At 33.1% G+C, this 26,247-nt stretch overlaps 1 protein-coding gene across 2 annotated transcripts in view; it reads right to left on the reverse strand.

The window, feature by feature from the left end:
- Window positions 1–26,247, reverse strand: part of LOC129227992 (afadin-like) — a 160,505-nt gene that overhangs the window by 41,288 nt on the left and 92,970 nt on the right. For both annotated transcript variants that reach the window (XM_054862620.1, XM_054862618.1), the window contains exons 6-12: window positions 24,627–24,911; window positions 22,724–22,873; window positions 22,141–22,244; window positions 15,451–15,651; window positions 13,605–13,654; window positions 10,722–10,972; window positions 7,752–7,957 (exon numbers count right to left, since the gene is read on the reverse strand). In XM_054862620.1, the coding sequence (XP_054718595.1) occupies window positions 7,752–7,957; window positions 10,722–10,972; window positions 13,605–13,654; window positions 15,451–15,651; window positions 22,141–22,244; window positions 22,724–22,873; window positions 24,627–24,911 (1,247 nt within the window). The remainder of the gene's footprint in view (window positions 1–7,751; window positions 7,958–10,721; window positions 10,973–13,604; window positions 13,655–15,450; window positions 15,652–22,140; window positions 22,245–22,723; window positions 22,874–24,626; window positions 24,912–26,247) is intronic.

Raw genomic sequence — 26,247 nt, forward strand, 5'->3', positions numbered from 1 at the left:
TGTTTGTACATATGATGACCTAAAATTCCAGACTGAACAAAAAAAAAAAAAAAAAAAAAAAACCCTAGTCCAAAATACCACACAAGCCTTGAATGCCCTGTTCAATACTAATTATAAACTAAATTAGTTTAGACTGCTAGAAGTTTGGGCCCATCAAAACTCAAAACATAATTTCAATGCAATCGGCGCATCGTTACCTGAATGACTTGGTGCTATGATGTTTGTACATATGATGACCTAAAATTCCAGACTGAACAAAAAAAAAAAAAAAAAAAAAAACCCTAGTCCAAAATACCACACAAGCCTTGAATGCCCTGTTCAATACTAATTATAAACTAAATTAGTTTAGACTGCTAGAAGTTTGGGCCCATCAAAACTCAAAACATAATTTCAATGCAATCGGCGCATCGTTACCTGAATGACTTGGTGCTATGATGTTTGTACATATGATGACCTAAAATTCCAGACTGAACAAAAAAAAAAAAAAAAAAAAAAAAAAAAAAAACCCTAGTCCAAAATACCACACAAGCCTTGAATGCCCTGTTCAATACTAATTATAAACTAAATTAGTTTAGACTGCTAGAAGTTTGGGCCCATCAAAACTCAAAACATAATTTCAATGCTATCGGCGCATCGTTACCTGAATGACTTGGTGCTATGATGTTTGTACATATGATGACCTAAAATTCCAGACTGAACAAAAAAAAAAAAAAAAAAAAACCCTAGTCCAAAATACCACACAAGCCTTGAATGCCCTGTTCAATACTAATTATAAACTAAATTAGTTTAGACTGCTAGAAGTTTGGGCCCATCAAAACTCAAAACATAATTTCAATGCAATCGGCGCATCGTTACCTGAATGACTTGGTGCTATGATGTTTGTACATATGATGACCTAAAATTCCAGACTGAACAAAAAAAAAAAAAAAAAAAAAACCCTAGTCCAAAATACCACACAAGCCTTGAATGCCCTGTTCAATACTAATTATAAACTAAATTAGTTTAGACTGCTAGAAGTTTGGGCCCATCAAAACTCAAAACATAATTTCAATGCAATCGGCGCATCGTTACCTGAATGACTTGGTGCTATGATGTTTGTACATATGATGACCTAAAATTCCAGACTGAACAAAAAAAAAAAAAAAAACCCTAGTCCAAAATACCACACAAGCCTTGAATGCCCTGTTCAATACTAATTATAAACTAAATTAGTTTAGACTGCTAGAAGTTTGGGCCCATCAAAACTCAAAACATAATTTCAATGCATTCGGCGCATCGTTACCTGAATGACTTGGTGCTATGATGTTTGTACATATGATGACCTAAAATTCCAGACTGAACAAAAAAAAAAAAAAACCATAGTCCAAAATACCACACAAGCCTTGAATGCCCTGTTCAATACTAATTATAAACTAAATTAGTTTAGACTGCTAGAAGTTTGGGCAAATCAAAACTCAAACATAATTTCAATGCAATCGGCGCATCGTTACCTGAATGACTTGGTGCTATGATGTTTGTACATATGATGACCTAAAATTCCAGACTGAACAAAAAAAAAAAAAAAAAAACCCTAGTTCAAAATACCACACAAGCCTTGAATGCCCTGTTCAATACTAATTATAAACTAAATTAGTGTAGACTGCTAGAAGTTTGGGCCCATCAAAACTCAAACATAATTTCAATGCAATCGGCGCATCGTTACCTGAATGACTTGGTGCTATGATGTTTGTACATATGATGACCTAAAATTCCAGACTGAACAAAAAAAAAAAAAACCATAGTCCAAAATACCACACAAGCCTTGAATGCCCTGTTCAATACTAATTATAAACTAAATTAGTTTAGACTGCTAGAAGTTTGGGCCCATCAAAACTCAAAACATAATTTCAATGCAATCGGCGCATCGTTACCTGAATGACTTGGTGCTATGATGTTTGTACATATGATGACCTAAAATTCCAGACTGAACAAAAAAAAAAAAACCCTAGTCCAAAATACCACACAAGCCTTGAATGCCCTGTTCAATACTAATTATAAACTAAATTAGTTTAGACTGCTAGAAGTTTGGGCAAATCAAAACTCAAACATAATTTCAATGCAATCGGCGCATCGTTACCTGAATGACTTGGTGCTATGATGTTTGTACATATGATGACCTAAAATTCCAGACTGAACAAAAAAAAAAAAACCATAGTCCAAAATACCACACAAGCCTTGAATGCCCTGTTCAATACTAATTATAAACTAAATTAGTTTAGACTGCTAGAAGTTTGGGCAAATCAAAACTCAAACATAATTTCAATGCAATCGGCGCATCGTTACCTGAATGACTTGGTGCTATGATGTTTGTACATATGATGACCTAAAATTCCAGACTGAACAAAAAAAAAAAAAAACCATAGTCCAAAATACCACACAAGCCTTGAATGCCCTGTTCAATACTAATTATAAACTAAATTAGTTTAGACTGCTAGAAGTTTGGGCCCATCAAAACTCAAAACATAATTTCAATGCAATCGGCGCATCGTTACCTGAATGACTTGGTGCTATGATGTTTGTACATATGATGACCTAAAATTCCAGACTGAACAAAAAAAAAAAAAAAAAAAAACCCTAGTCCAAAATACCACACAAGCCTTGAATGCCCTGTTCAATACTAATTATAAACTAAATTAGTTTAGACTGCTAGAAGTTTGGGCCCATCAAAACTCAAAACATAATTTCAATGCAATCGGCGCATCGTTACCTGAATGACTTGGTGCTATGATGTTTGTACATATGATAACCTAAAATTCCAGACTGAACAAAAAAAAAAAAAAACCATAGTCCAAAATACCACACAAGCCTTGAATGCCCTGTTCAATACTAATTATAAACTAAATTAGTTTAGACTGCTAGAAGTTTGGGCAAATCAAAACTCAAACATAATTTCAATGCAATCGGCGCATCGTTACCTGAATGACTTGGTGCTATGATGTTTGTACATATGATGACCTAAAATTCCAGACTGAACAAAAAAAAAAACCCTAGTTCAAAATACCACACAAGCCTTGAATGCCCTGTTCAATACTAATTATAAACTAAATTAGTGTAGACTGCTAGAAGTTTGGGCCCATCAAAACTCAAACATAATTTCAATGCAATCGGCGCATCGTTACCTGAATGACTTGGTGCTATGATGTTTGTACATATGATGACCTAAAATTCCAGACTGAACAAAAAAAAAAGAACCCTAGTCCAAAATACCACACAAGCCTTGAATGCCCTGTTCAATACTAATTATAAACTAAATTAGTTTAGACTGCTAGAAGTTTGGGCCCATCAAAACTCAAAACATAATTTCAATGCAATCGGCGCATCGTTACCTCAATGACTTGGTGCTATGATGTTTGTACATATGATGACCTAAAATTCCAGACTGAACAAAAAAAAAAGAACCCTAGTCCAAAATACCACACAAGCCTTGAATGCCCTGTTCAATACTAATTATAAACTAAATTAGTGTAGACTGCTAGAAGTTTGGGCCCATCAAAACTCAAAACATAATTTCAATGCAATCGGCGCATCGTTACCTGAATGACTTGGTGCTATGATGTTTGTACATATGATGACCTAAAATTCCAGACTGAACAAAAAAAAAAAACCATAGTCCAAAATACCACACAAGCCTTGAATGCCCTGTTCAATACTAATTATAAACTAAATTAGTTTAGACTGCTAGAAGTTTGGGCCCATCAAAACTCAAAACATAATTTCAATGCAATCGGCGCATCGTTACCTGAATGACTTGGTGCTATGATGTTTGTACATATGATGACCTAAAATTCCAGACTGAACAAAAAAAAAAAAAAAAAAAAACCCTAGTTCAAAATACCACACAAGCCTTGAATGCCCTGTTCAATACTAATTATAAACTAAATTAGTGTAGACTGCTAGAAGTTTGGGCCCATCAAAACTCAAACATAATTTCAATGCAATCGGCGCATCGTTACCTGAATGACTTGGTGCTATGATGTTTGTACATATGATGACCTAAAATTCCAGACTGAACAAAAAAAAAAAAAAACCATAGTCCAAAATACCACACAAGCCTTGAATGCCCTGTTCAATACTAATTATAAACTAAATTAGTTTAGACTGCTAGAAGTTTGGGCCCATCAAAACTCAAAACATAATTTCAATGCAATCGGCGCATCGTTACCTGAATGACTTGGTGCTATGATGTTTGTACATATGATGACCTAAAATTCCAGACTGAACAAAAAAAAAAAAAACCCTAGTCCAAAATACCACACAAGCCTTGAATGCCCTGTTCAATACTAATTATAAACTAAATTAGTTTAGACTGCTAGAAGTTTGGGCAAATCAAAACTCAAACATAATTTCAATGCAATCGGCGCATCGTTACCTGAATGACTTGGTGCTATGATGTTTGTACATATGATGACCTAAAATTCCAGACTGAACAAAAAAAAAAAACCATAGTCCAAAATACCACACAAGCCTTGAATGCCCTGTTCAATACTAATTATAAACTAAATTAGTTTAGACTGCTAGAAGTTTGGGCAAATCAAAACTCAAACATAATTTCAATGCAATCGGCGCATCGTTACCTGAATGACTTGGTGCTATGATGTTTGTACATATGATGACCTAAAATTCCAGACTGAACAAAAAAAAAAAAACCATAGTCCAAAATACCACACAAGCCTTGAATGCCCTGTTCAATACTAATTATAAACTAAATTAGTTTAGACTGCTAGAAGTTTGGGCCCATCAAAACTCAAAACATAATTTCAATGCAATCGGCGCATCGTTACCTGAATGACTTGGTGCTATGATGTTTGTACATATGATGACCTAAAATTCCAGACTGAACAAAAAAAAAAAAAAACCATAGTCCAAAATACCACACAAGCCTTGAATGCCCTGTTCAATACTAATTATAAACTAAATTAGTTTAGACTGCTAGAAGTTTGGGCAAATCAAAACTCAAACATAATTTCAATGCAATCGGCGCATCGTTACCTGAATGACTTGGTGCTATGATGTTTGTACATATGATGACCTAAAATTCCAGACTGAACAAAAAAAAAAAAAACCATAGTCCAAAATACCACACAAGCCTTGAATGCCCTGTTCAATACTAATTATAAACTAAATTAGTTTAGACTGCTAGAAGTTTGGGCCCATCAAAACTCAAAACATAATTTCAATGCAATCGGCGCATCGTTACCTGAATGACTTGGTGCTATGATGTTTGTACATATGATGACCTAAAATTCCAGACTGAACAAAAAAAAAAAAAAAACCCTAGTCCAAAATACCACACAAGCCTTGAATGCCCTGTTCAATACTAATTATAAACTAAATTAGTTTAGACTGCTAGAAGTTTGGGCCCATCAAAACTCAAAACATAATTTCAATGCAATCGGCGCATCGTTACCTGAATGACTTGGTGCTATGATGTTTGTACATATGATGACCTAAAATTCCAGACTGAACAAAAAAAAAAAAAAAAACCATAGTCCAAAATACCACACAAGCCTTGAATGCCCTGTTCAATACTAATTATAAACTAAATTAGTTTAGACTGCTAGAAGTTTGGGCAAATCAAAACTCAAACATAATTTCAATGCAATCGGCGCATCGTTACCTGAATGACTTGGTGCTATGATGTTTGTACATATGATGACCTAAAATTCCAGACTGAACAAAAAAAAAAAAAAAAAAAACCCTAGTTCAAAATACCACACAAGCCTTGAATGCCCTGTTCAATACTAATTATAAACTAAATTAGTGTAGACTGCTAGAAGTTTGGGCCCATCAAAACTCAAACATAATTTCAATGCAATCGGCGCATCGTTACCTGAATGACTTGGTGCTATGATGTTTGTACATATGATGACCTAAAATTCCAGACTGAACAAAAAAAAAAGAACCCTAGTCCAAAATACCACACAAGCCTTGAATGCCCTGTTCAATACTAATTATAAACTAAATTAGTGTAGACTGCTAGAAGTTTGGGCCCATCAAAACTCAAAACATAATTTCAATGCAATCGGCGCATCGTTACCTGAATGACTTGGTGCTATGATGTTTGTACATATGATGACCTAAAATTCCAGACTGAACAAAAAAAAAAAACCATAGTCCAAAATACCACACAAGCCTTGAATGCCCTGTTCAATACTAATTATAAACTAAATTAGTTTAGACTGCTAGAAGTTTGGGCAAATCAAAACTCAAACATAATTTCAATGCAATCGGCGCATCGTTACCTGAATGACTTGGTGCTATGATGTTTGTACATATGATGACCTAAAATTCCAGACTGAACAAAAAAAAAAAAAAACCATAGTCCAAAATACCACACAAGCCTTGAATGCCCTGTTCAATACTAATTATAAACTAAATTAGTTTAGACTGCTAGAAGTTTGGGCCCATCAAAACTCAAAACATAATTTCAATGCAATCGGCGCATCGTTACCTGAATGACTTGCTGCTATGATGTTTGTACATATGATGACCTAAAATTCCAGACTGAACAAAAAAAAAAAACCCTAGTCCAAAATACCACACAAGCCTTGAATGCCCTGTTCAATACTAATTATAAACTAAATTAGTTTAGACTGCTAGAAGTTTGGGCCCATCAAAACTCAAAACATAATTTCAATGCAATCGGCGCATCGTTACCTGAATGACTTGGTGCTATGATGTTTGTACATATGATGACCTAAAATTCCAGACTGAACAAAAAAAAAAAAAAACCATAGTCCAAAATACCACACAAGCCTTGAATGCCCTGTTCAATACTAATTATAAACTAAATTAGTTTAGACTGCTAGAAGTTTGGGCAAATCAAAACTCAAACATAATTTCAATGCAATCGGCGCATCGTTACCTGAATGACTTGGTGCTATGATGTTTGTACATATGATGACCTAAAATTCCAGACTGAACAAAAAAAAAAAAAAAAAAAAACCCTAGTTCAAAATACCACACAAGCCTTGAATGCCCTGTTCAATACTAATTATAAACTAAATTAGTGTAGACTGCTAGAAGTTTGGGCCCATCAAAACTCAAACATAATTTCAATGCAATCGGCGCATCGTTACCTCAATGACTTGGTGCTATGATGTTTGTACATATGATGACCTAAAATTCCAGACTGAACAAAAAAAAAAGAACCCTAGTCCAAAATACCACACAAGCCTTGAATGCCCTGTTCAATACTAATTATAAACTAAATTAGTGTAGACTGCTAGAAGTTTGGGCCCATCAAAACTCAAAACATAATTTCAATGCAATCGGCGCATCGTTACCTGAATGACTTGGTGCTATGATGTTTGTACATATGATGACCTAAAATTCCAGACTGAACAAAAAAAAAAAAAAAAAAAAAAAACCCTAGTCCAAAATACCACACAAGCCTTGAATGCCCTGTTCAATACTAATTATAAACTAAATTAGTTTAGACTGCTGGAAGATTAGGCTCATCAAAACTCAAACATAATTTCAATGCAATCGGCGCATCGTTACCTGAATGACTTGGTGCTATGATGTTTGTACATATGATGACCTAAAATTCCAGACTGAACAAAAAAAAAAAAAAACCCTAGTCCAAAATACCACACAAGCCTTGAATGCCCTGTTCAATACTAATTATAAACTAAATTAGTGTAGACTGCTAGAAGTTTGGGCCCATCAAAACTCAAAACATAATTTCAATGCAATCGGCGCATCGTTACCTGAATGACTTGGTGCATGACAGCTGCAACGTTGTTCATGAGTGCAGTGAGCCTGTGTGCCCTGTCATTGGGGGTGGTCTCTGGGCGGAAGTGTGTGGATGCACGGTAGCGAGCTGCCATATACAGGGCGTAGGTTGGAGATAATTTGAATTGTACTTGACTAGGATCCAGCTGTGTAATAGCTGCCGCTAAGAATGCATCTTCACCTGAGGAGAGAAAAGAATAGGGAGGAATTATAACACAAGTATGCATACCTGCCAACATCCAAAGAAAAAAATCCAGTAGATTTTTTCAATGTAGCGCAATATCGCTTTTTTCCATGTTATTGAGGGGAAAATGGGGATTTTTTTATTATCTCTTAGGAACTACTTTGATATACTCCCCCCAAATCGGAAATTTGGCCACTTTTTTTCTCACTTATGGTACAAAATACAAGAAAATACTAAATTTGGCAACAGCAAAAACCTAAAAGCTGAAAAAACCTAAATGGGCAACACAAAAATAAGAAACAGCAACCCTAAAAAGTCCGTAGGGAGTGCCAGATTTTGCGCGTAATTTTTTTTTTTTTTTGGGGGGGGGGGGGTATATCAAAGTTATACCATCTCTTAAAGTACAATCATATGCAAGTTCCTTGAGTCATATACAGAGTTTAATTAATGAAATTATTAAATGGAAGAATAAAAGTTAAAGTAATACTTTTTCAATGAAAAGTTATTTAGGGAAAAAAAGAATTTCAATTATCTGTAAAAATTCAATCATAGACAGGTTTTTTTCAGGTCTTCAACAAGATTTAATCTCCTTTTTTCGGCCGCAAAGTGCCCGATAATAGCGGTCGTTTTGTGTACAGGAAGAAATGTTGTAATTAAGCAACATAGGCTTAGCGATGAGTGCGCAAAGCGAGATCGCAAATGTAAACAAGAACTGATGTTGCCAGATTCCAATGTGCTAAAGTTTGAAATTGAGTGGGAAACTTTCAGACCATGGAGTAAAAGCGCTAAAATGATGTAAAAATTTATTTTAAAGGGGTTTGGTGTTTTCATTTTCAAGAAAATCCCTAAATGGAAGGATTTTTTTTAGAGATTAATAAAAACCGGGAGACCGGGAGAAATGTCAAAAATCCGGGAGTCTCCCGGAAAATCCAGTAGAGTTGGCAGGTATGAGTATGCCATCACTAGTTAGAGGCTTTCAATTCATGGCATTTATATAAGAGGATAATGTGGATTCTTATTGCTCTTGTAAGCCTGCTTTTATTCCAGTGAAATCCCGTTACAACAAATACCGATTCAGTGAAATATCTGCAACAACCTACAAAACATTCAGTCCCATTTTAAGGGCCATAGTGGCCTGATCGGTAAGGCATCGGACTAGTGACCGGAGGGTCCCGGGTTCGATCCTTGCTGGTCGAAGATCCACCGTCCACATTAATGGTGACTGGGGGACGTTAAATATGCTCGTAGTCACAAAGTATTCCAAGTGAAACAATACTTCTGGCGGTGCTGGACCAGGGATTGCTCAATTTCTGGTCTGATTCAAAAAATCTGAACTGCGTTTAGGGGTCCATCCAACTGGTTAAGCCACAAACAGTGGTAGGTACGGGGGGCTCTGGAGTGAAAAGTCTCGTTTAGTTTTAAAACCCACTAAGATAATGTATATAAATTCCTGTTTTAATGAAACGATTTTTAAAAAATTCGTTACAACAAAATGTTTTTTTTAAGGTCAGTTTAAATAATATTTTTTTTTTTCTGTTATTGTTGTTTTGGGAAGTCAACAAACGACTTTCAGAAGCTGTAACATGAAAACTCAGTTTGTGCTTTCGAAATCCGCTTATGCTGAAACGTAAGCCGATTTGAGACAACAAAAGTCATTGTCTAGCCATGTGCAGTTGATTTCTGTGCCAAACGTAAGGAATCCTGCAAATTCGTAAAGGGGTTCAGCAAGATTTCAACTTTTCTTGTGGTCAGTAAAGAAACTTACATAAATTAGAATATTTTATAATATCCTATGGGAATAAAGAAAATATGATTTTTGGTTAAAACGACCAATGAATAAAACGTGAGTGTTCAATGTTTTCCTCTTTGTTTTTTCAGAATAAATATTGTGTTTAATTATATTTTAGATCTTTAGTAATGGTAAATGTTGCATAGTTAATTTTATTAGAGTGTAGATTTGCAAAATTAACACAATTTTACGAAAAGTAAGTTTTAATGCGATTGAGTTACAACAAATATTATGTTGCAACGAAAAATTTTATTCGTCCCTTGGAGTTCATTATAACTGCATTTCACTCTACTTGTTTCTTTCCAGAATAAAACTAATAATTACATATTGCAGTACATGAAGAGCTCAAATTGGGGCAGGATTTTAACTCTTTTCATAAGACTGTAAAGACCCACGCTTAAACTCTCAGAGCAGGAAAATTTCCTAAATTCAGAAGCGCAAGAACACTTTTTGATTGTTATCTAAGTTTTCCTTCGGCAAATTTAAAAAATTGCTCTATAGTTATCTGACTGCTTTGAAATTTATTTTTTATACTCTTTAGGGGGAAAATATTTAAAGCAAAAATTAATTAATAAACAAATAAAAACTTAATATTCACAAAAATTATCTGCAAAATGTTTTGTATGGGACTCGTGACCACAGTGCAATGTTTCTTGTATGATTACATCAAAATGCCGACAGATGAAAATTTGCACTAAACCTAGTGTCAAGCTATAGGATTACAAAATATACGTTACGGTTTTTACATCAGTCCATCTGATGCACAGCAATATTTCCAATGAACTAAACATTGCATAACTTAACAGTGTTATAATTCTTTGAAACTTGCCTGGTAAATTTGGCAATTAAGCATTGTAATTTTACATGGAAATGGTAGATGAGTTTTGAAAAACATTTTTTTTAATGATCTTTGAAAGTGAGAATATTTTCCCTCAATCAAAGTAAGAGGTTAATAATTTTTGCACAGCATACCTTCTTCCCAAAACTCCAGCACAGCTGGGAGGATGGGATCATTGCCTCTCTTCTGCTCAAACCTTTCACTTTCCGTTCTGCCATGGACACTCTCCCTACCCACAGACCTGTGGGAGAGGGCATCGTCCGACTTCTTGGAGAGGCGTTCGTCCCTGGAGTGAGTGGACACAGTTTCCACATTTCCGTCTGCATCGAAAGTTGTCTCGTAGCTGCCGTGGTGATGGAGAGACACATTGTCTTCCCTTCGACTTCTAAAACAAAATTCTCTCATTAAAATAGGGAAGTTGCAACCTATTAAATGTTCATATTTTGGCTATTGGATATTGTTCATTGACCCTCAAAACTAAAAAATTCACCATCGCCGAAGTTTAAAACACCGTGGTTGATTTTTAACGAATTTTTAAAAATCCACGCGCAAAAGTGCGCTCTTCTGAAACGTCACGAGCTTACTTCACAGTTCACTAATGGGCAGCCTTCCGCCAAAGATCCCTTGTTTTCGCTACGGAAATTTTGAGCGCGCTGATATTTATATTTTTTAGAAATTCAATAATCCTTTTGAACACACTATGGAGGCCGGATTCGTTAAAGCACAATCTAAATAATCTTCCTCAAGTAACATCAATGATGATATTCGAATATTTCCGAGAGGATGAGAGATTTAATGTTCCAGAAACGCGAGGAGTTAAATGCGAGGAGAAAGCCTTTTACGTTTCGCCTTCGAAGTCGAATGCGTGACTTTCGCTTCTCCCCTATCAGAAGAGCGCATGACATCACTTCCTATGCCATTTGACGTCACAAGAGCTTGAACTTTAAAAATTAATTTAAAAAAAAACTACTTATCGTATCGCAAAAATTTTTTCACCTATGATGTTCATACATGTTACTCTATCATATAAAAATAAAATTGAAAAATCAAAAACTTCCCTATTAGATATGTGTTAATATATCTAGAAGTTACTGACACTAAAACTAAATCTTTGGTAGGAATTAACCACTTGCTAAAGTCGCCTGAAGCCAGTTTGAGCAACTAATACGTGCAGTATTTACGATGCTCGAACCGACTTCAGGCAGGAGAAAAATTATCATTTCCATTTTGTGAAGTTGAAAAACCAAGTTGTTTTTAATTTAGGATACTTAATTCCCTATTTTCTCAATAGATGGCATTAGTGGTCCTAGATTTTCACTGAGTACAACTTCACAATTTCAGTCGAGAAAGGGAAAATGTGGGTGTCGTCAGCTGCTCAGGTAAATAAAGACACGCTTGGAATGATAAATACAGAGTTTCGCTTTTGCTTAATTTGCTCTAATTGAATAAGATATGCGTGTAATCCATTACTTTTTTCATGTGTACATAAAAATTATAGACAGGCATCCCTCGTATAACACAGTACTTCTACAACACGGTTTCAATATTACACTACCAAATTTGCGATTATTATAACACTTTCGATATTACACAGCAAGCAGAATTGAATTTAATACTTCATGGTTTTGATACAACACTTATGTTATATTTACAAAAGGTGGAATTTCAATTTTGTTTAATACATTCTGTTAATTTTCGCTAATAACTTTAATACTTTACTTTGTTTTTATGAAACTTAGTTTCGATACAACACAGTAAGCATCCCTGGATTTACATTATTTCTAAGTCTCGTATAACACGGAACACTGTTTCGATATAACACGATGATACATCTTAACCTGATTTTTCTCATACACGTAAATAATTAGTATTAAAAATATGTAAAAATGTTATTTTTAAAAAAGTCTCGTATAGCATGGTTTTGATACTACATGGAACGAATTAACCGTGTTATAAGAGGGGCACCTGTAGTAGTTAAAGAACATAAAATTTTATTTTTTTAATAAAAAAACCATTTTCTAACTTTTATAATCATCAAAAACAAGTTTAAACAGTAAAAATATTTTTAAAAAATCCATTTTTGGCCTATTTTTTTGAAATAATTGTCAGTTAAGGAGCTAATTTGATGAGCATGGTGAGACATGGGGGCCCATATGCAAAATTTTAAGGGGGGGGGGCTCAGATATTTTCCGCATGGTTTAGCAGGATATTTTCCCCACAGAAACCGATTTCAGAACACATTAGAGTTCTTAAAGTTTAACAATTTTAATAAATTATTCATTAATGGCTGAAGAAGAAATGTTTTTACATTTTTGCAAAGAAAAAAATACTGAAAGCAAGGAAGTTATAATTTCTAAGGGGGGCTTGAGCCCCCACTTGCCCCCCCCCCCCATATGGGCGCCGTCGTGGTGAGATGAAAACGGTTTGATGCACAGTAACACATGTAGGACTTCTTTAGACCCCCTCAAAACATTATAAAAGCTGCATGGAAATAGGTTTATATTTAGTCTTACTTTTGCAAATCATTAGACAATACTATAAACAAGCGATATTATGTGCTTGTGTTGGTCAAATTTTAACATGCCAGTACATCTCGTCAAAAAAAAAACTTTATTTAGACAAAAAAATTTCTGTCAACATGTGCATATATTTTCTGGATTCCTATGTGCTAAAGATTTAATACTAGATACTTTTCACTTCTACTGTTTTGACAGCGAAAATAAAAAATGTATGGTACTTATAAACAAAGGTGTTATAAGTGTTAAAAATGGAAATACAGGCAAAAGTAGTGCAAAAAACTGACGAAACACTGTTTAGTAGAAAAGCTGACTGGTATATTGCAATACAGTTGAATTTAAATAACTGCAAAATGAAAACTCCCAACACAATTAAAGTGAGAACAAAATTTCAGATTTTTCCTTGTTATACTTATGCTTCCTTCTCCATTAATTTTCTAATGTAAAAATTTGAAAAATATTCATAAATGTAGAGAGTATAAATGTAAAGAGATAACAAACCTTTCAATAAATTCAGGATGCTGCCTAGGATCTGGTAACATTCCATGCTTCTGAAAAACAAATATAAGAAAGATTAATTGCTGTAAGTCAATTTGAATATTTATTTTTAAAAATACATACACATTAGAAAATTGTTTACTAATTGCTTTCTAAAGTGATAAAAAAGTAATTTTTCATCAATAAAACTATCATCCTCAAAATACTGTCTTGGTTAGTTTTCAATTTGTTCAGCAAGGAAAAAAAAATCATCACTCTTCGAAGATTTATTTTAATTATTACTAAAACGAGGAGGCACAAACCAGCTTTCAGTTTGTTTTGCACTTATTTAATAGCGCAAGAATCTCAACCAGATTTACTGCGGTGAACAAAACTTTTCTGAGAATTATTATTTTTAATTTGTTTATTTATTGGTGCAAAGCAACTTCAAAGAAAGCTACCTTACTAGAGGTTTCCTCCGCTGCATTTGCATATTGAATAATACAAAACCGGGAAAACTTAACAGGCAACTCGGAAAGGGTTTGAGAACTTGCACTACTACCCCATCATCTCCTTTCCTAAAGCAGCCATTGCAACACAGCTATAAGACGCCCAGACCTTCTGATTCCCAATGTAAAGCATAACAGATGGTACAGGAACCAGTCTTCAGCTTTAAAAATTATGCAATAATTTTATGCAAAAACCGTACATGACGTAATTTATTTCCACCACTCGTCATTTCATTTCTCACATTAAAGTGGAAATTTATCTTGGGAAGGGACTAAGCTAAATATTATGAAAATTTCCAAATTTAAGTTTGAAAATCTTAAATCCTTTTTCACAATGAGTAGTTTTGAATTTAATTTAGGTTGTGCCATTCGGCTGCCCTTCAAATATGCCCTTGTGTAAGAGCTTAGTTGGCATGGGACTTCAAGAAAGCTCAAATACTTTTTTTTATAATTTCATGCCAATTTTTACACAACAGACAGAATTCAGACTACTTAAGAATGAAAATACGTTGTGAAGACTTTAGGGCTTCATACTTCTTTGGTTAAAAACTTAGCCCAGATCATATCACTTATACCCCTCATTTATAAATATTTACATAATAGGAGAAATATTCATGATTGATTTTAACCACTACATATCTATTAAAACATTCCACATTTCGACTTTCAGTTCTAACTCATTTGGACATACCCATACCTGCCAACATTCAAAGAAAAAAATCCAGTAGATTTTTTCAATGTAGCGCAATATCGCTTTTTTCCATGTTATTGAGGGGAAAATAGGGATTTTTTATTATCTCTTAAAGTACAATCACATGCAAGTTCCTTGAGTCATATACAGAGTTTAATCAATGAAAATATTAAATGGAAGAATAAAAGTTAAACTAATACATTTTCAATGAAAAGTTATTTAGGGAAAAAAAAGAATTTCAATTGTCTGTAAAAATTGAATCATAGACAAGTTTTTTCAGGTCTTCAACAAGATGTAATCTACTTTTTTCGGCCGCAAAGTGCCCGATAATAGCGGTCGTTTTGTGTACAACAAGAAATGTTGTAATTAAGCAACATAGGCTTAGCGATGAGTGCGCGAAACGATATCGCAAACGTAAACAAGAACTGATGTTGCCAGATTCCAATGTGCTAAAGGTTGAAATTAAGTAGGAAACTTTCAAACCATGGAGTTAAAGCGCTAAAACGATGTAAAAATTCATTTTAAAGGGGTTTATTTTTTTTCATTTTCAAGAAAATCCCTAAATGGAAGGATTTTTTTTTAGAGATTAATAAAAACCGGGAGACCGGGAAAAATGTCAAAAATCCGGGAGTCTCCCGGAAAATCCAGTAGAGTTGGCAGGTATGCATACCTGATCATGCATGGGATCTACAAATCTGAACGTATGAAGTTTCCCAAATCTGACTGCCATTCCGTTTTGCAGTATTGTTGTCTCGTATATCCTCATATTGTTCACGTAAGTCTCGGCATCCCTGCTGCAGGGGGTGACTGTGACAATGCGTTCTGTATGGGCAATGACACAGTGGCGAGGTTGAACGTTGGGTCCAAAGAGCTGGAAAATAAAGAAATATCAAGCACAAAAAGTTAATATAACATTTTTTGAACAAAAGGTTTTCTTTGTTTACAAAAAAATTAATGTTAAATACAGGGGTAGAAATTAAGAAAAATAAGTCACTAGCACAACAGACCAGTAACTACGAAATTTTACTAGTCCGTACACAATTTTAGTGGTCCGTTCTTGTGTCCTGGTTTTAAATAAGAAGCAATTATAGAAAAAAATACAAAATCTGTACAACAAAATTATTATGATAAAGAGAATCAATTAGCTGTTTTCAACAAAATTGTCTGAGTGACTGGAGAAGAGAAGAAAAAAAGATTTCTTTTTATTAATACTAGCCCAGGAAGTAAGGCAAGAAAGTTTATTTATATCGTCGCTTTGGAAGGAAGGCAATAGGGTGGCAAAAACAATATGTTATAGCAATGACGTACCTAACATAGGTGACACCTGGTCCTGGAGAGGTAATTTGTAGCAACACCAAATTTTGAAATTTGTAGTCCTAAAAATGCTTTTTAGCTTTATATTTTTCAAAAACTTGCTATTTCACTTAAAGTGTCAACCCCCAGACGGGTAACACCTAGGGTGGTTCACCTCCCCCTCCCCCATAGCAACAACCACTGTTTATCGTGCTGTAGAACTTTCTTATTTTTTCTTCAAAAGAAAACCTAAATATTGTAATTAAAGGTGCAAACATTCTCTCCACAGTTTCAACAAATGATGTTAACAGTTTTTAAAAAGAAAACAGGAATAAATTTTTACTGGTCCAATAGACCAGCAAAATTTATATTCTACTGGTCCGATGGATGTTTTTGTGGTCTGGGACCAGTGGACCACTGTTAATTTCGAGTCCTGAAATGTATGAATTATCAACGTTTTAATGCACAAAAGTTGCAAATTACTGCAAACATGTGTTTCGGTGTTACAAGGAAACACCTTTTTCAATGCAAAGAAGAGTGAGCTTTTGGATCAGGGTTCATACTCTATTTGGATGAAAAAATTCCATGACTTTTCCAAGACTTTTTCATGACCTCAATGAAAATTTTCATGACCTCATTACAAGAACAGAATAGCACTATTTGATCTCAAACTTGCTAATTTTTGGAAATGAGCATTAGCAAAACGTTTACATGGAATGCTATGGCCTCATTGAAGCACTTACTCATAATGGAAAAAATATAAGTGAACACTTAAAAAACTAAACTATTCTTATTTGTCTTCATCATAAATTTAAGCAAAGCAAAAATGCAGTGAAACGAATATAATGATGCTTATTTTTTTTTTCTTTTATAAACAGGCAGAATGATATTGAATGGGACAAAGGTTGAATGAGTCATCTCTAAGTTTCAATAAATTTGCTTCAAAAGTTGCCTTTTAGAGTCAACAGTGCATTTAATCATCCACGAAACTTGACAGTATTTTGGTTATTTAAAGTAAAGCCACATAGTTTAGTTTTTTGTTTCTAAACCAGACCTTTTTTTGAAAAAAACCATTCAGTAACGAATCAACCTTCTGATTCAAAAGTATACTTGTTTTGTTCACGTATTTGTACATTTTCAAATGCATATAAATTAATAGGTTCAGAAATTCCAGAACACGTTTAATTCCCGACATTGAACGTAGCAGTGGGTCGCATGGATTAGTTTTGCAGGTCGTATGTTGGGCACTACTGTTTTAGAGTATTAGAATTCCTCTTTTTCTGTATTCTATCGCCTGACTAAAGATCTTTATTTTCTAAAACCTTCAACAAATTAAGATAAACTCTGATAAATTTAATAATAAAGTTCCTACGAGTGATGGAATCGAACTCCGATGCAATTGAATTGCTTTTTTTGAGTGGGCGGGACAAAACTAAGAACGTAAATTTCGTTACTACAGAATATGAAACATAAGAAGGGGTAAAAATTAAAAGTAAATTCAAAATAAGTGATGTCTAAGCAGTAAAATCACATCACAAAAAAAGGTAAGCGGCTGCGACAGAAGTGGATGCAATGAGATTTCAAAATTCAGATTTGATTTTCGGATCGTTCAATTTTCCACTTTTAATAGCTTTTATGTGCTATACTGTTAAATCACTCAAGATTTCTAATGCTCCTTCAGTTACTGTTACTTTCTCTTTGTCCAAGACATTTTTCCATGACTTGAAATTAATTTCCATGACTTTCAGTGAAAATTTCAATTTTCCATGACTTTTCCAGGTCTGAAATTTGTTTACTTTTTTTCCATGACTTTCCAGGATTTCCATGACCCGTACGAACCCTGTTGGATGAAAAGTCATCAGAGGAAAGTCTTTCTTCGGATGACTTTTCATTCATTTAATAACTATGATTAATTCATTCATTTAATTTTCAAGCACAAAAGTATATATCCGTTATTTAAAAAACCAATATGTTCTAATCGTTACCAAAAAAAAACTTATTCTATGTCTTTCTAAGTAACTCAGGATTTCTAAAATAGCAAGGTGTGCTGTTCTTAGGGGTTTTGGCACAGAAAGCCGAGTAACACCAGTTCTAACAGGGTTCCAAATTGTTGCATGAAATTTTGTTTGTCTTGCATGAGACAGCAATCATGATCTAGAAGGAAACCTCTGCCTTAGAGCAATTATAGGGAACCCCAATCAGTACCAGTTCCTACTAAGGTATTCATTTTCAAATCAACTTTTGAATTAAATGGTATTTTGTAATTGATGAAAGAGTAAAAGAAATATAAAGCATGGCCAATGTTACGACTCATATGACCTGCAATAAAATGATTAAAAAATGACAAGCTCTATTTCATACATAAACCCTCAAAGTTGGGTTTATAATTTACCAAACAAAGTAACAATATGTAAAATAGTTGCAGAATCATTCACAATTCATAAAATATAAAATTTGTTCATGTCTAAATCCTGCAACTGTTACATGGGAAATTAAACTTACTGAATTTGAAAAATTCCAAAAATTTAACTTTCACATTTATTTATGATGCTTAAAACATTTTCTTTGCACAAACAATCTAAATAATTGAACAAAATAAAACTTTTTATGAAACTATAAACCAGGGTTCGTAATTTTTTTAATTTTTTTTAATCAAAAAAATTGAATTTTTTAAAAAATTGTAGATATTAATTACTTTACATTTAAAAACATAAAATAATCCATTCAACTTACTTTTAAAATAAGATAAGTTCTCTAACTATTCAATTATATCTTAAGATTTATAAATATGTTACAATGCTTAGATAAGATGTGATTTTGTTTTATGCTTTGCTTAAAGATAAGGTTTCCATTATCATGTATGTTCTTAGTGTAAAATAATACAGTAGTACCTCCTGTAAGGGACACCTCCGAATAAGGGACACCTCTATTTAAGGGATACTTTTGCTGGTCCCAGTCCCTTTGAATAGAGACTCCAATGTATTTACCTCTCATTAAGGGACACTCTATTTAAGGGACACTCAAAGAAACGAAAAAACAAAAATTAATGCATAAATGGATAAAAAATATTGAATTTTCTAGAATTCAAGTTCCACTTTTTCTGAACAAACTAAATGGGGAATAATGGTATAGGTTTCAAAACATGAACAAAGAAAAAGTACTATTATCACACTAAAATGTTAGCTGAAAACTACTCCCAAATGCTTTCCCCATTCATGTGGGTTCAGCACTGACAACTTGAGCACCGCCCTTGACATTTTCTATTCATAACAGGAAAGTGCATACTATTGCTCTAGAAGGGGCAAGGGGTGAAATTATCTGCAAGGTGTTTCTTACAAAGTGTGGATCTGGATTACTTCTGGTTGATTTTGCTTTTGTTCTCACCCTCACTCATACTCATTTTTTAAATTCTTATCTCAAGTTTTGAGAATGCCTTTGAAAAAGCTCCACAGGTGTCTCAGAATGTACACTGGTGTATTCAACTCTAAGCAGATTTCACTAGCAAGTCAGGGGGGAGGGGTGTTGTTCAGAAGAGTTTGATAAGGTTTCTTATGAGAAGGAAAAGGCTGTATGCATAGAATGTTGCTTACTAACAATCAAGAATGGAGAAGGCAGGGATTATCTTGACTGATTGGCCCAGTCACTATTCTAAAAGGCTAAATTTAGATTCGGTAGGAAAAAGGAGATTTTTTGCTTTTAATGTCCAGTCACCAGTCAGGTAGGTCATATAGAGCTCTGTTGCTGAGAGGAATTTGTTTAGTTTTCAAGCTTTAATTCCAGCCATGGCTTCTAAAAGAAAAAGATTAACTCTGAAAGAAAAGATTGAAGTAATAAATGTGGCAGAAAATGAAAAACTAAGCTTAAGGGATTTAGGTGAGAAATTTAAAATAAGTAAAAACCAAGTAAGTAATGTGCTAAAGGAAAAAGAAGAAATAAAAAGATTGTGGATTACAAATTCAAATGAAAATTCTAAAACTGTTAAGTTTAGGAAAACTGAAGGAGAAGATATTGATCAAATAGTTTTTAAATGGTTTTCGGCTATTAGAGGAAAGAACATTCCAGTTAGTGGGTACTGTTGCAAGAAAAGGCGAAAGAATTTGCCGAAAGTTTAGAATTGCAGAACTTTAAGGCCTCTAATGGATGGCTGGAGAAGTTTAAACTACGTCATAATGTTACTTTTAAAACTGTTTGTGGGGAAGAAAAATCTGTAGATTTGCAGTGTGTTACAGAATGGCTGGAAATATTGACAGAAATTTGTGAAGGTTATGAAGCTAAGGACATATACAATGCTGATGAAACTGGACTGTTTTTCAGAGTTTTGCCAAATAAAACCTTATGTTTTAAAGGAGGAAAGTGTTCTGGCGGAAAAAGTTCTAAGGAACGGTTAACTGTGTTACTCTGCTGTAACTCGGAAGGAGAATTTGAAGTACCACTTGTAATTGGTAAGGCAAAAAAACCTAGATGTTTCAAAAACATTAACCCAAAAACCTTATCAGTTCAGTGGTATTTCAACAGAAAGGCATGGATGACTCAAAATATAATGATAGAATGGCTAACTGCTCTTGATGACAAAATGTGCAAAACAAATAGGAAGATTTTGTTATTTCTTGACAATTGTAGAGCACATCCACAAAATTTAAAATTGAAGGCTGTGAAATTGGTATTTTTTCCACCAAATGCTACATCTGTGTTGCAGCCTTTAGACCAAGGCATTATTCAAAACTTTAAAGTTGGATATAGGAAATTGTTTTTAAGGCAAGTTATTTCGCAAGCTTCCAGTGAAAACAGTGCTCAGCTCGCAAAGTCCGTGAATGTATTGAATGCAATCCAGTGGATCACTAAAGCGGTTTCCTCAATATCCAAAAGTTGCGTTCAGAACTGTTTTAAAAAAGCAGGCTTTAAAATCCAAGGTGTAATAGTCAATGAAAGTAACAACAAAGAAAATGAACTCTCCGAACTTGCTCGAGTCACTGGCTGTGATATTCCGATTAACGATTATATAGCGATAGATGAAAATTTATGCACTGATGACACCAATGAGGATATCACTGCTTTCATCTCTGAGAAAATTGAAGATGCAGGAGGAAGTCTTCCAGAGGATCTTGAAAGTAGTGAGGAAGAAGAAGAGCCAGAAGAAGATTGCAAAATCAAAAATTATAGTGATGCTTTAAGACATATCACACAGTTGCAAAAGTTTATGTTGATAAATGGTGACAGTGAAGGACTCGGACTCATTAGCGACTTTAGTATACATGTACAGAAAAATGCGTCTAAATTACGTGCTGCAAAACAAACCCTTGTAACAGATTACTTTAAATAAATATCTGTAAGTACTTTTCATCACTAAATTTTTGCTAAAATTAATTTTTTCTAAATAAATAACTTAAAATTCAAAATATTTTCAAACTTTATTTAATAATAGCGTTACCCGGACGACTTAGCCTGTACTAGAAAATTAAAAGGGCATTTTAAAAATTATTATTGAATTCTTATTAATTATTATTGTATAACGTTAATGCTCTATTTAATGTTTGGAAATCTTGATTTTTGTACCTCCGAATAAGGGACACCTCTATTTAAGGGACAAAATTTCTGGTCCCCTTCGTGTCCCTTATTGGGAGGTTCTACTGTATGTTGAAGAATTACTTTTCTGAACTATATCAGTCATGGTGTTATAAGAAAAACTCCAAACTTTTATTTTGTTCTAAACTATAATTTTGGAGTAAAAGCAATAGAGTAAAAATCTGTTAAGGTAGTATATTGCAGTGTAGTTAAATTTAGAGCAATACATTCTAAAAGTGCAAAATTAATTTATAAAAGTGAAATCAACAGATTTTAATTCATGATTTTGTTAAAAAATCACTTAATTCAAATCAATTGATTTAAATCGATGATATATATATTTTTAAATCACTTGATTTAAATCAACAAACCCTGCCATAAACATATTTTTCAGATGATTAATATTTAAAAAAAAAAACCTCAGTGGCAGTTGTTATATTCAGATAAATTTTTTGCCAAAGAATTAAAAGATTTTTTTATTCATCCATATGCATTAAAAACTTACTTGAAGATACTGTCCACCAGTAGAGCTACTTCTTTCACTGCCAACTTCAGTAACATTAAGGTATAACCTATGTTTTTTTGGAGGACCTGAAGGTTCACTGCCATCTAAATAAGAAAATTTTATGAATTTTAAGAAAATTTAAGATAAAAGTGGGGCAAATATTGTGATTTTGTTAAAATTAATTGATTTTAATTTGATAGAAGCAAGCTGAAAAATTGAGTAAGATTAGAAAATATATGTCAAACTCGACATTAAAAAAAATTATAATTTTGGAAGTAAGTCTAAATGTGAAAATTGTTCAGGGTCCAATTTGACATGACACTTTTATATAATACACTTTTTTGATACTTATATCTTAAAAATGAACTTCAGACCAATTAAAAACTATTTAGTGAAAATAAACAATTTTTTAGCAAATTAAAATTAGCACAAAAGAAACAAAAACACCATTGTTTAAACGAATCACATCCTGCTGATTCAACTTACGATTGTGCCAGGATTACAAACAGAACATTAATAAATCACTCTGATCATTGACACTGTAGTAATTGTTCCGGAATTTATCAAATTAACTGAAATATACCTGGATTTAGTTCTAAGAGGTAAGGCAACTTCTCGATGGTGTTGTCATGACGATAATTCAGGTCCTCACTCTTTGTCGGCTTGGGTTTTTTTTTCCGCTTTCTCGGTTGGTAGTCAGCTGGTCTTTTTCTCACATGGAATGTAAGAGTACCTAGATATTTTTGGGTGAGATAGAAGTAAGCATTATATATTTCAGTTATTGCAAAACACTTTAATAATACAGCAGGATATCAAAAAGCCAAGGTGACTAACTGGGGTTCACGCCACCTTAGATTACTGAAAACTCTGCTTATCCGGATCCTATCTTAGCCATTAAAATTTTATGCTGTTTGAACAACAGAAAGATGCGCACCTTTTACTTCCTAGTACATTGAAACGAAAGTATTGTCTGTACAAAACATTTGCCATTTAAATTTCAACACAAATTTCCATTTTATTTGCATCTTGATGGGTTTGGATTAGTTTTTCGTATGGATTATTATTTCATGTCTGAAAGTATTTATGCATGAAAATTTGTTGGTAACCAAAAAACACAGTTTGATTGTCATACTCCATTTTGATGTGAGTTCTGTTGCAACATTTGTATCTACGTTAAACACAAAACGCTAAACATGAAAAATCGGATAACAGGAAGTGATATATTGGTCTGTATAGTATGCTGTGCACTTTAATGAAAAACTTTTAACACAAAAATCTTCTAACATGATTTTTTTTTTTTTTGTCCCTTCACTTTTGTGTTAAACGTTTTCCACTGTATGTAAGTGGGTACGTACATAGGCATGTACCAACCATGCCACAACAGTTATTACACAAAAACTTATAGTTATACTTGGTTTAAATTTCAAACATATGACTCGTACAGGATCAATTTGTTCACTTCTCTTTTGAAGGGAATGAGATATTGCTAAAGGGCTGTTTATTCACTCTTTGTGGTGAAACAATGTTAATTTTCATTTTTCGTATAGAGTTGTTATCTGAAAGGCATCTCTTAAAACACCTCAAGCAGTCAAGGAATATTTTATGCCATTTGGTAAGTGCTGTTGACACCAAACTCTCAATAACTTATTACTTTACGGTATGTCATTAAGGAAATATTATAATAGTAAAAGATTTCAATAGAAATCATTGTTAACACTTTAAAAAAGAAAGAAATATAAATGAATCACTTTGAATTAAATGGGCCCAGAGATTTGATACCCAGATTTTTGGAACTCTGCTGTAAATAAACTGCAATTTTTTAAAGCTGGTTCTAATTGGCTGCATTTTAAATCATCGAATTAATTCAGCAAAAACTTACTGATTATCTGAGACAAAATAAATATGAGCTAATATAGTAAATTCACAGAGCTTAAGTTTTGTGTGATCTGAATGCAATTAATATAATGCAAACAAAATTTCAAGGATTAATTATGTTAACACAGTTAATTAGCAAGATAAATGTTGAAGTGGCATACAGATAAATTACTTGAAAAACCCAAAACGGTTTGACAACTTATTTTACAAATATAACTCCTAAATATTTTAAGACCACAATAAATATAAAAATATGTTTTTGGGAAACATTTATAACAAACAAATAAATAAAAAACAACTGTCCATGCAAATGCATGGTGTGAACGGACAAATAAATAAAAATCAATTGTGAAAGTTAATGCATAGTGTGCTTAGTGCATAACAATATAGGAAAAAATATGTTACTTTATTGTTGCATTTAGTATTACCCTTTATAAGATCTTTGTAACACATACCTTGGAACCAAAGGTTTGAATTTTATACATTTTTGCATTTCATAGATAGTTTTAGATTACTTTGTAAATGTGGACAATATAAGAGATTAAAATACATCGGCACACAAATAATAATTTCTCAATAATAATTTCAAGAGCTCAAGCAACATGACTCACCTTTGTTTCGGTTATGCTGATGCTGAATCATCAGCGGACAATCATCATCATCCAGAATATACTCTCTGATGCCACCAGTACTCTGGTAATCTGGAACATCAGACTGATTGTGGTGAGGCACTATGACTTGTACAAGGCAATATTGAACTGGGTCTTCTTTCTCATAACCATATTTATCTAAAATTTCTTTAACAACATATAAGGCACTGTCTTTAGTGGATAACAATAGAGTTTTGTAAGGCACATCTTTGTTTAAGGATTCACCAAATATCCTGAGGGTACCACCTGCAAGTGTGAAAACACATGTGATAAGCATCCTTAAAATATTGAAAATAGTGTCCCAACTTCATCAAGTTTTAAAAATGTTTAATTTATTCATAAAAGCCAATCAATTTAATTATTTAAAAAATGCATAAAAAATCTTGACTATTAATAATGTGGCTAATAATTAAGAACTCATATAGTAGCAGAAAATTATAAGAGTTAACAAAAATACAATGGCCTGGGAAGAGAACATAGAAATCCAACACATTTGTGAATAGAGTGTAGCAGATACAACAAGAAAATCCTTATTGAACGTCTGAAATTTTCATACATTGAAATAGAAATGACAATCGGAAGAAAGAAAGAAATTCTACTAGGAATAGACAATCAATTATTCCGTATAAAATAAAAGCAGTATGCATTTTAAATAATGAACCTAAAAAGTGTAAACAACAATAATGAAATGATTTCTAATTTTATATTTGACCAGTACACTTTTTCAAAACTAATGCATAAAAACACTAAACCTCTTGATGTATAATAGTGTCTTGCGAAGTCATTCATTTCAAGTACCATTGTCCACTTAGTGGTCTGTCTTAAGACTACATTAACTCATAAACCAAGCAACCTGATTAAATATTTTTTTAAAAAATACACTATGATTCAAAATTTGACAGCTGTGCAGTAGAGAACTATTTTTCAGATGAATCAGTCAAAGGATTAAGAGTCAAATGAAAAAAACTAATGAATAAAATAGATAAAATAAAGAGGAAGATTATGAATCTTTTAGGAGATCATTACAGATTATGAAATAAAAGAATGATCAATTTCAGGGTCATTGTTCAAGGAAAGAAGCATAAGTAATGTAACAGGAGGATGATTTCAGGGTCATTGTTCAAGTGGAAATATAAGAAATGTAATAGCATGAGTGAAAAAGAGGAAAAAAAAGGAATCTTTTAAGATATAAGACATGTTGCACTGAAAATAAATTATTGTCAAACAGGAGGAGAGTAAAGCTAATACAGTGGTTTCAGAAAATCAAAAGCTTCTTTTAACTACAGTTATTTCCCAAATTAAGAAAATAAGAAGAATAAATTAGTTTCCTAAAAGATTGCCTATCATAAATTTACGATTAGTTTTTACTTTTTTTCAAAAATAAAATCTTTCTTAGTTTTGCTACAACAAATATAAATATCAAAAGAGAATGAAAGAAATGCTGCAATTAGAAAATCATTTGGTAAATATAGTGAATTTTATTATCGAGTAATAATAAAACTGAAAAAAAAAAAAAAGTGCTTTTCATTTTAGTAAGCTATGCATAGAGCAAGGATAGGGAAACTTTTAAAGTGGAAACGCT

This window comes from Uloborus diversus, chromosome 8, assembly GCF_026930045.1.
Source record: "Uloborus diversus isolate 005 chromosome 8, Udiv.v.3.1, whole genome shotgun sequence".
Classification (NCBI taxonomy): Eukaryota; Metazoa; Arthropoda; class Arachnida; order Araneae; family Uloboridae; genus Uloborus; species Uloborus diversus.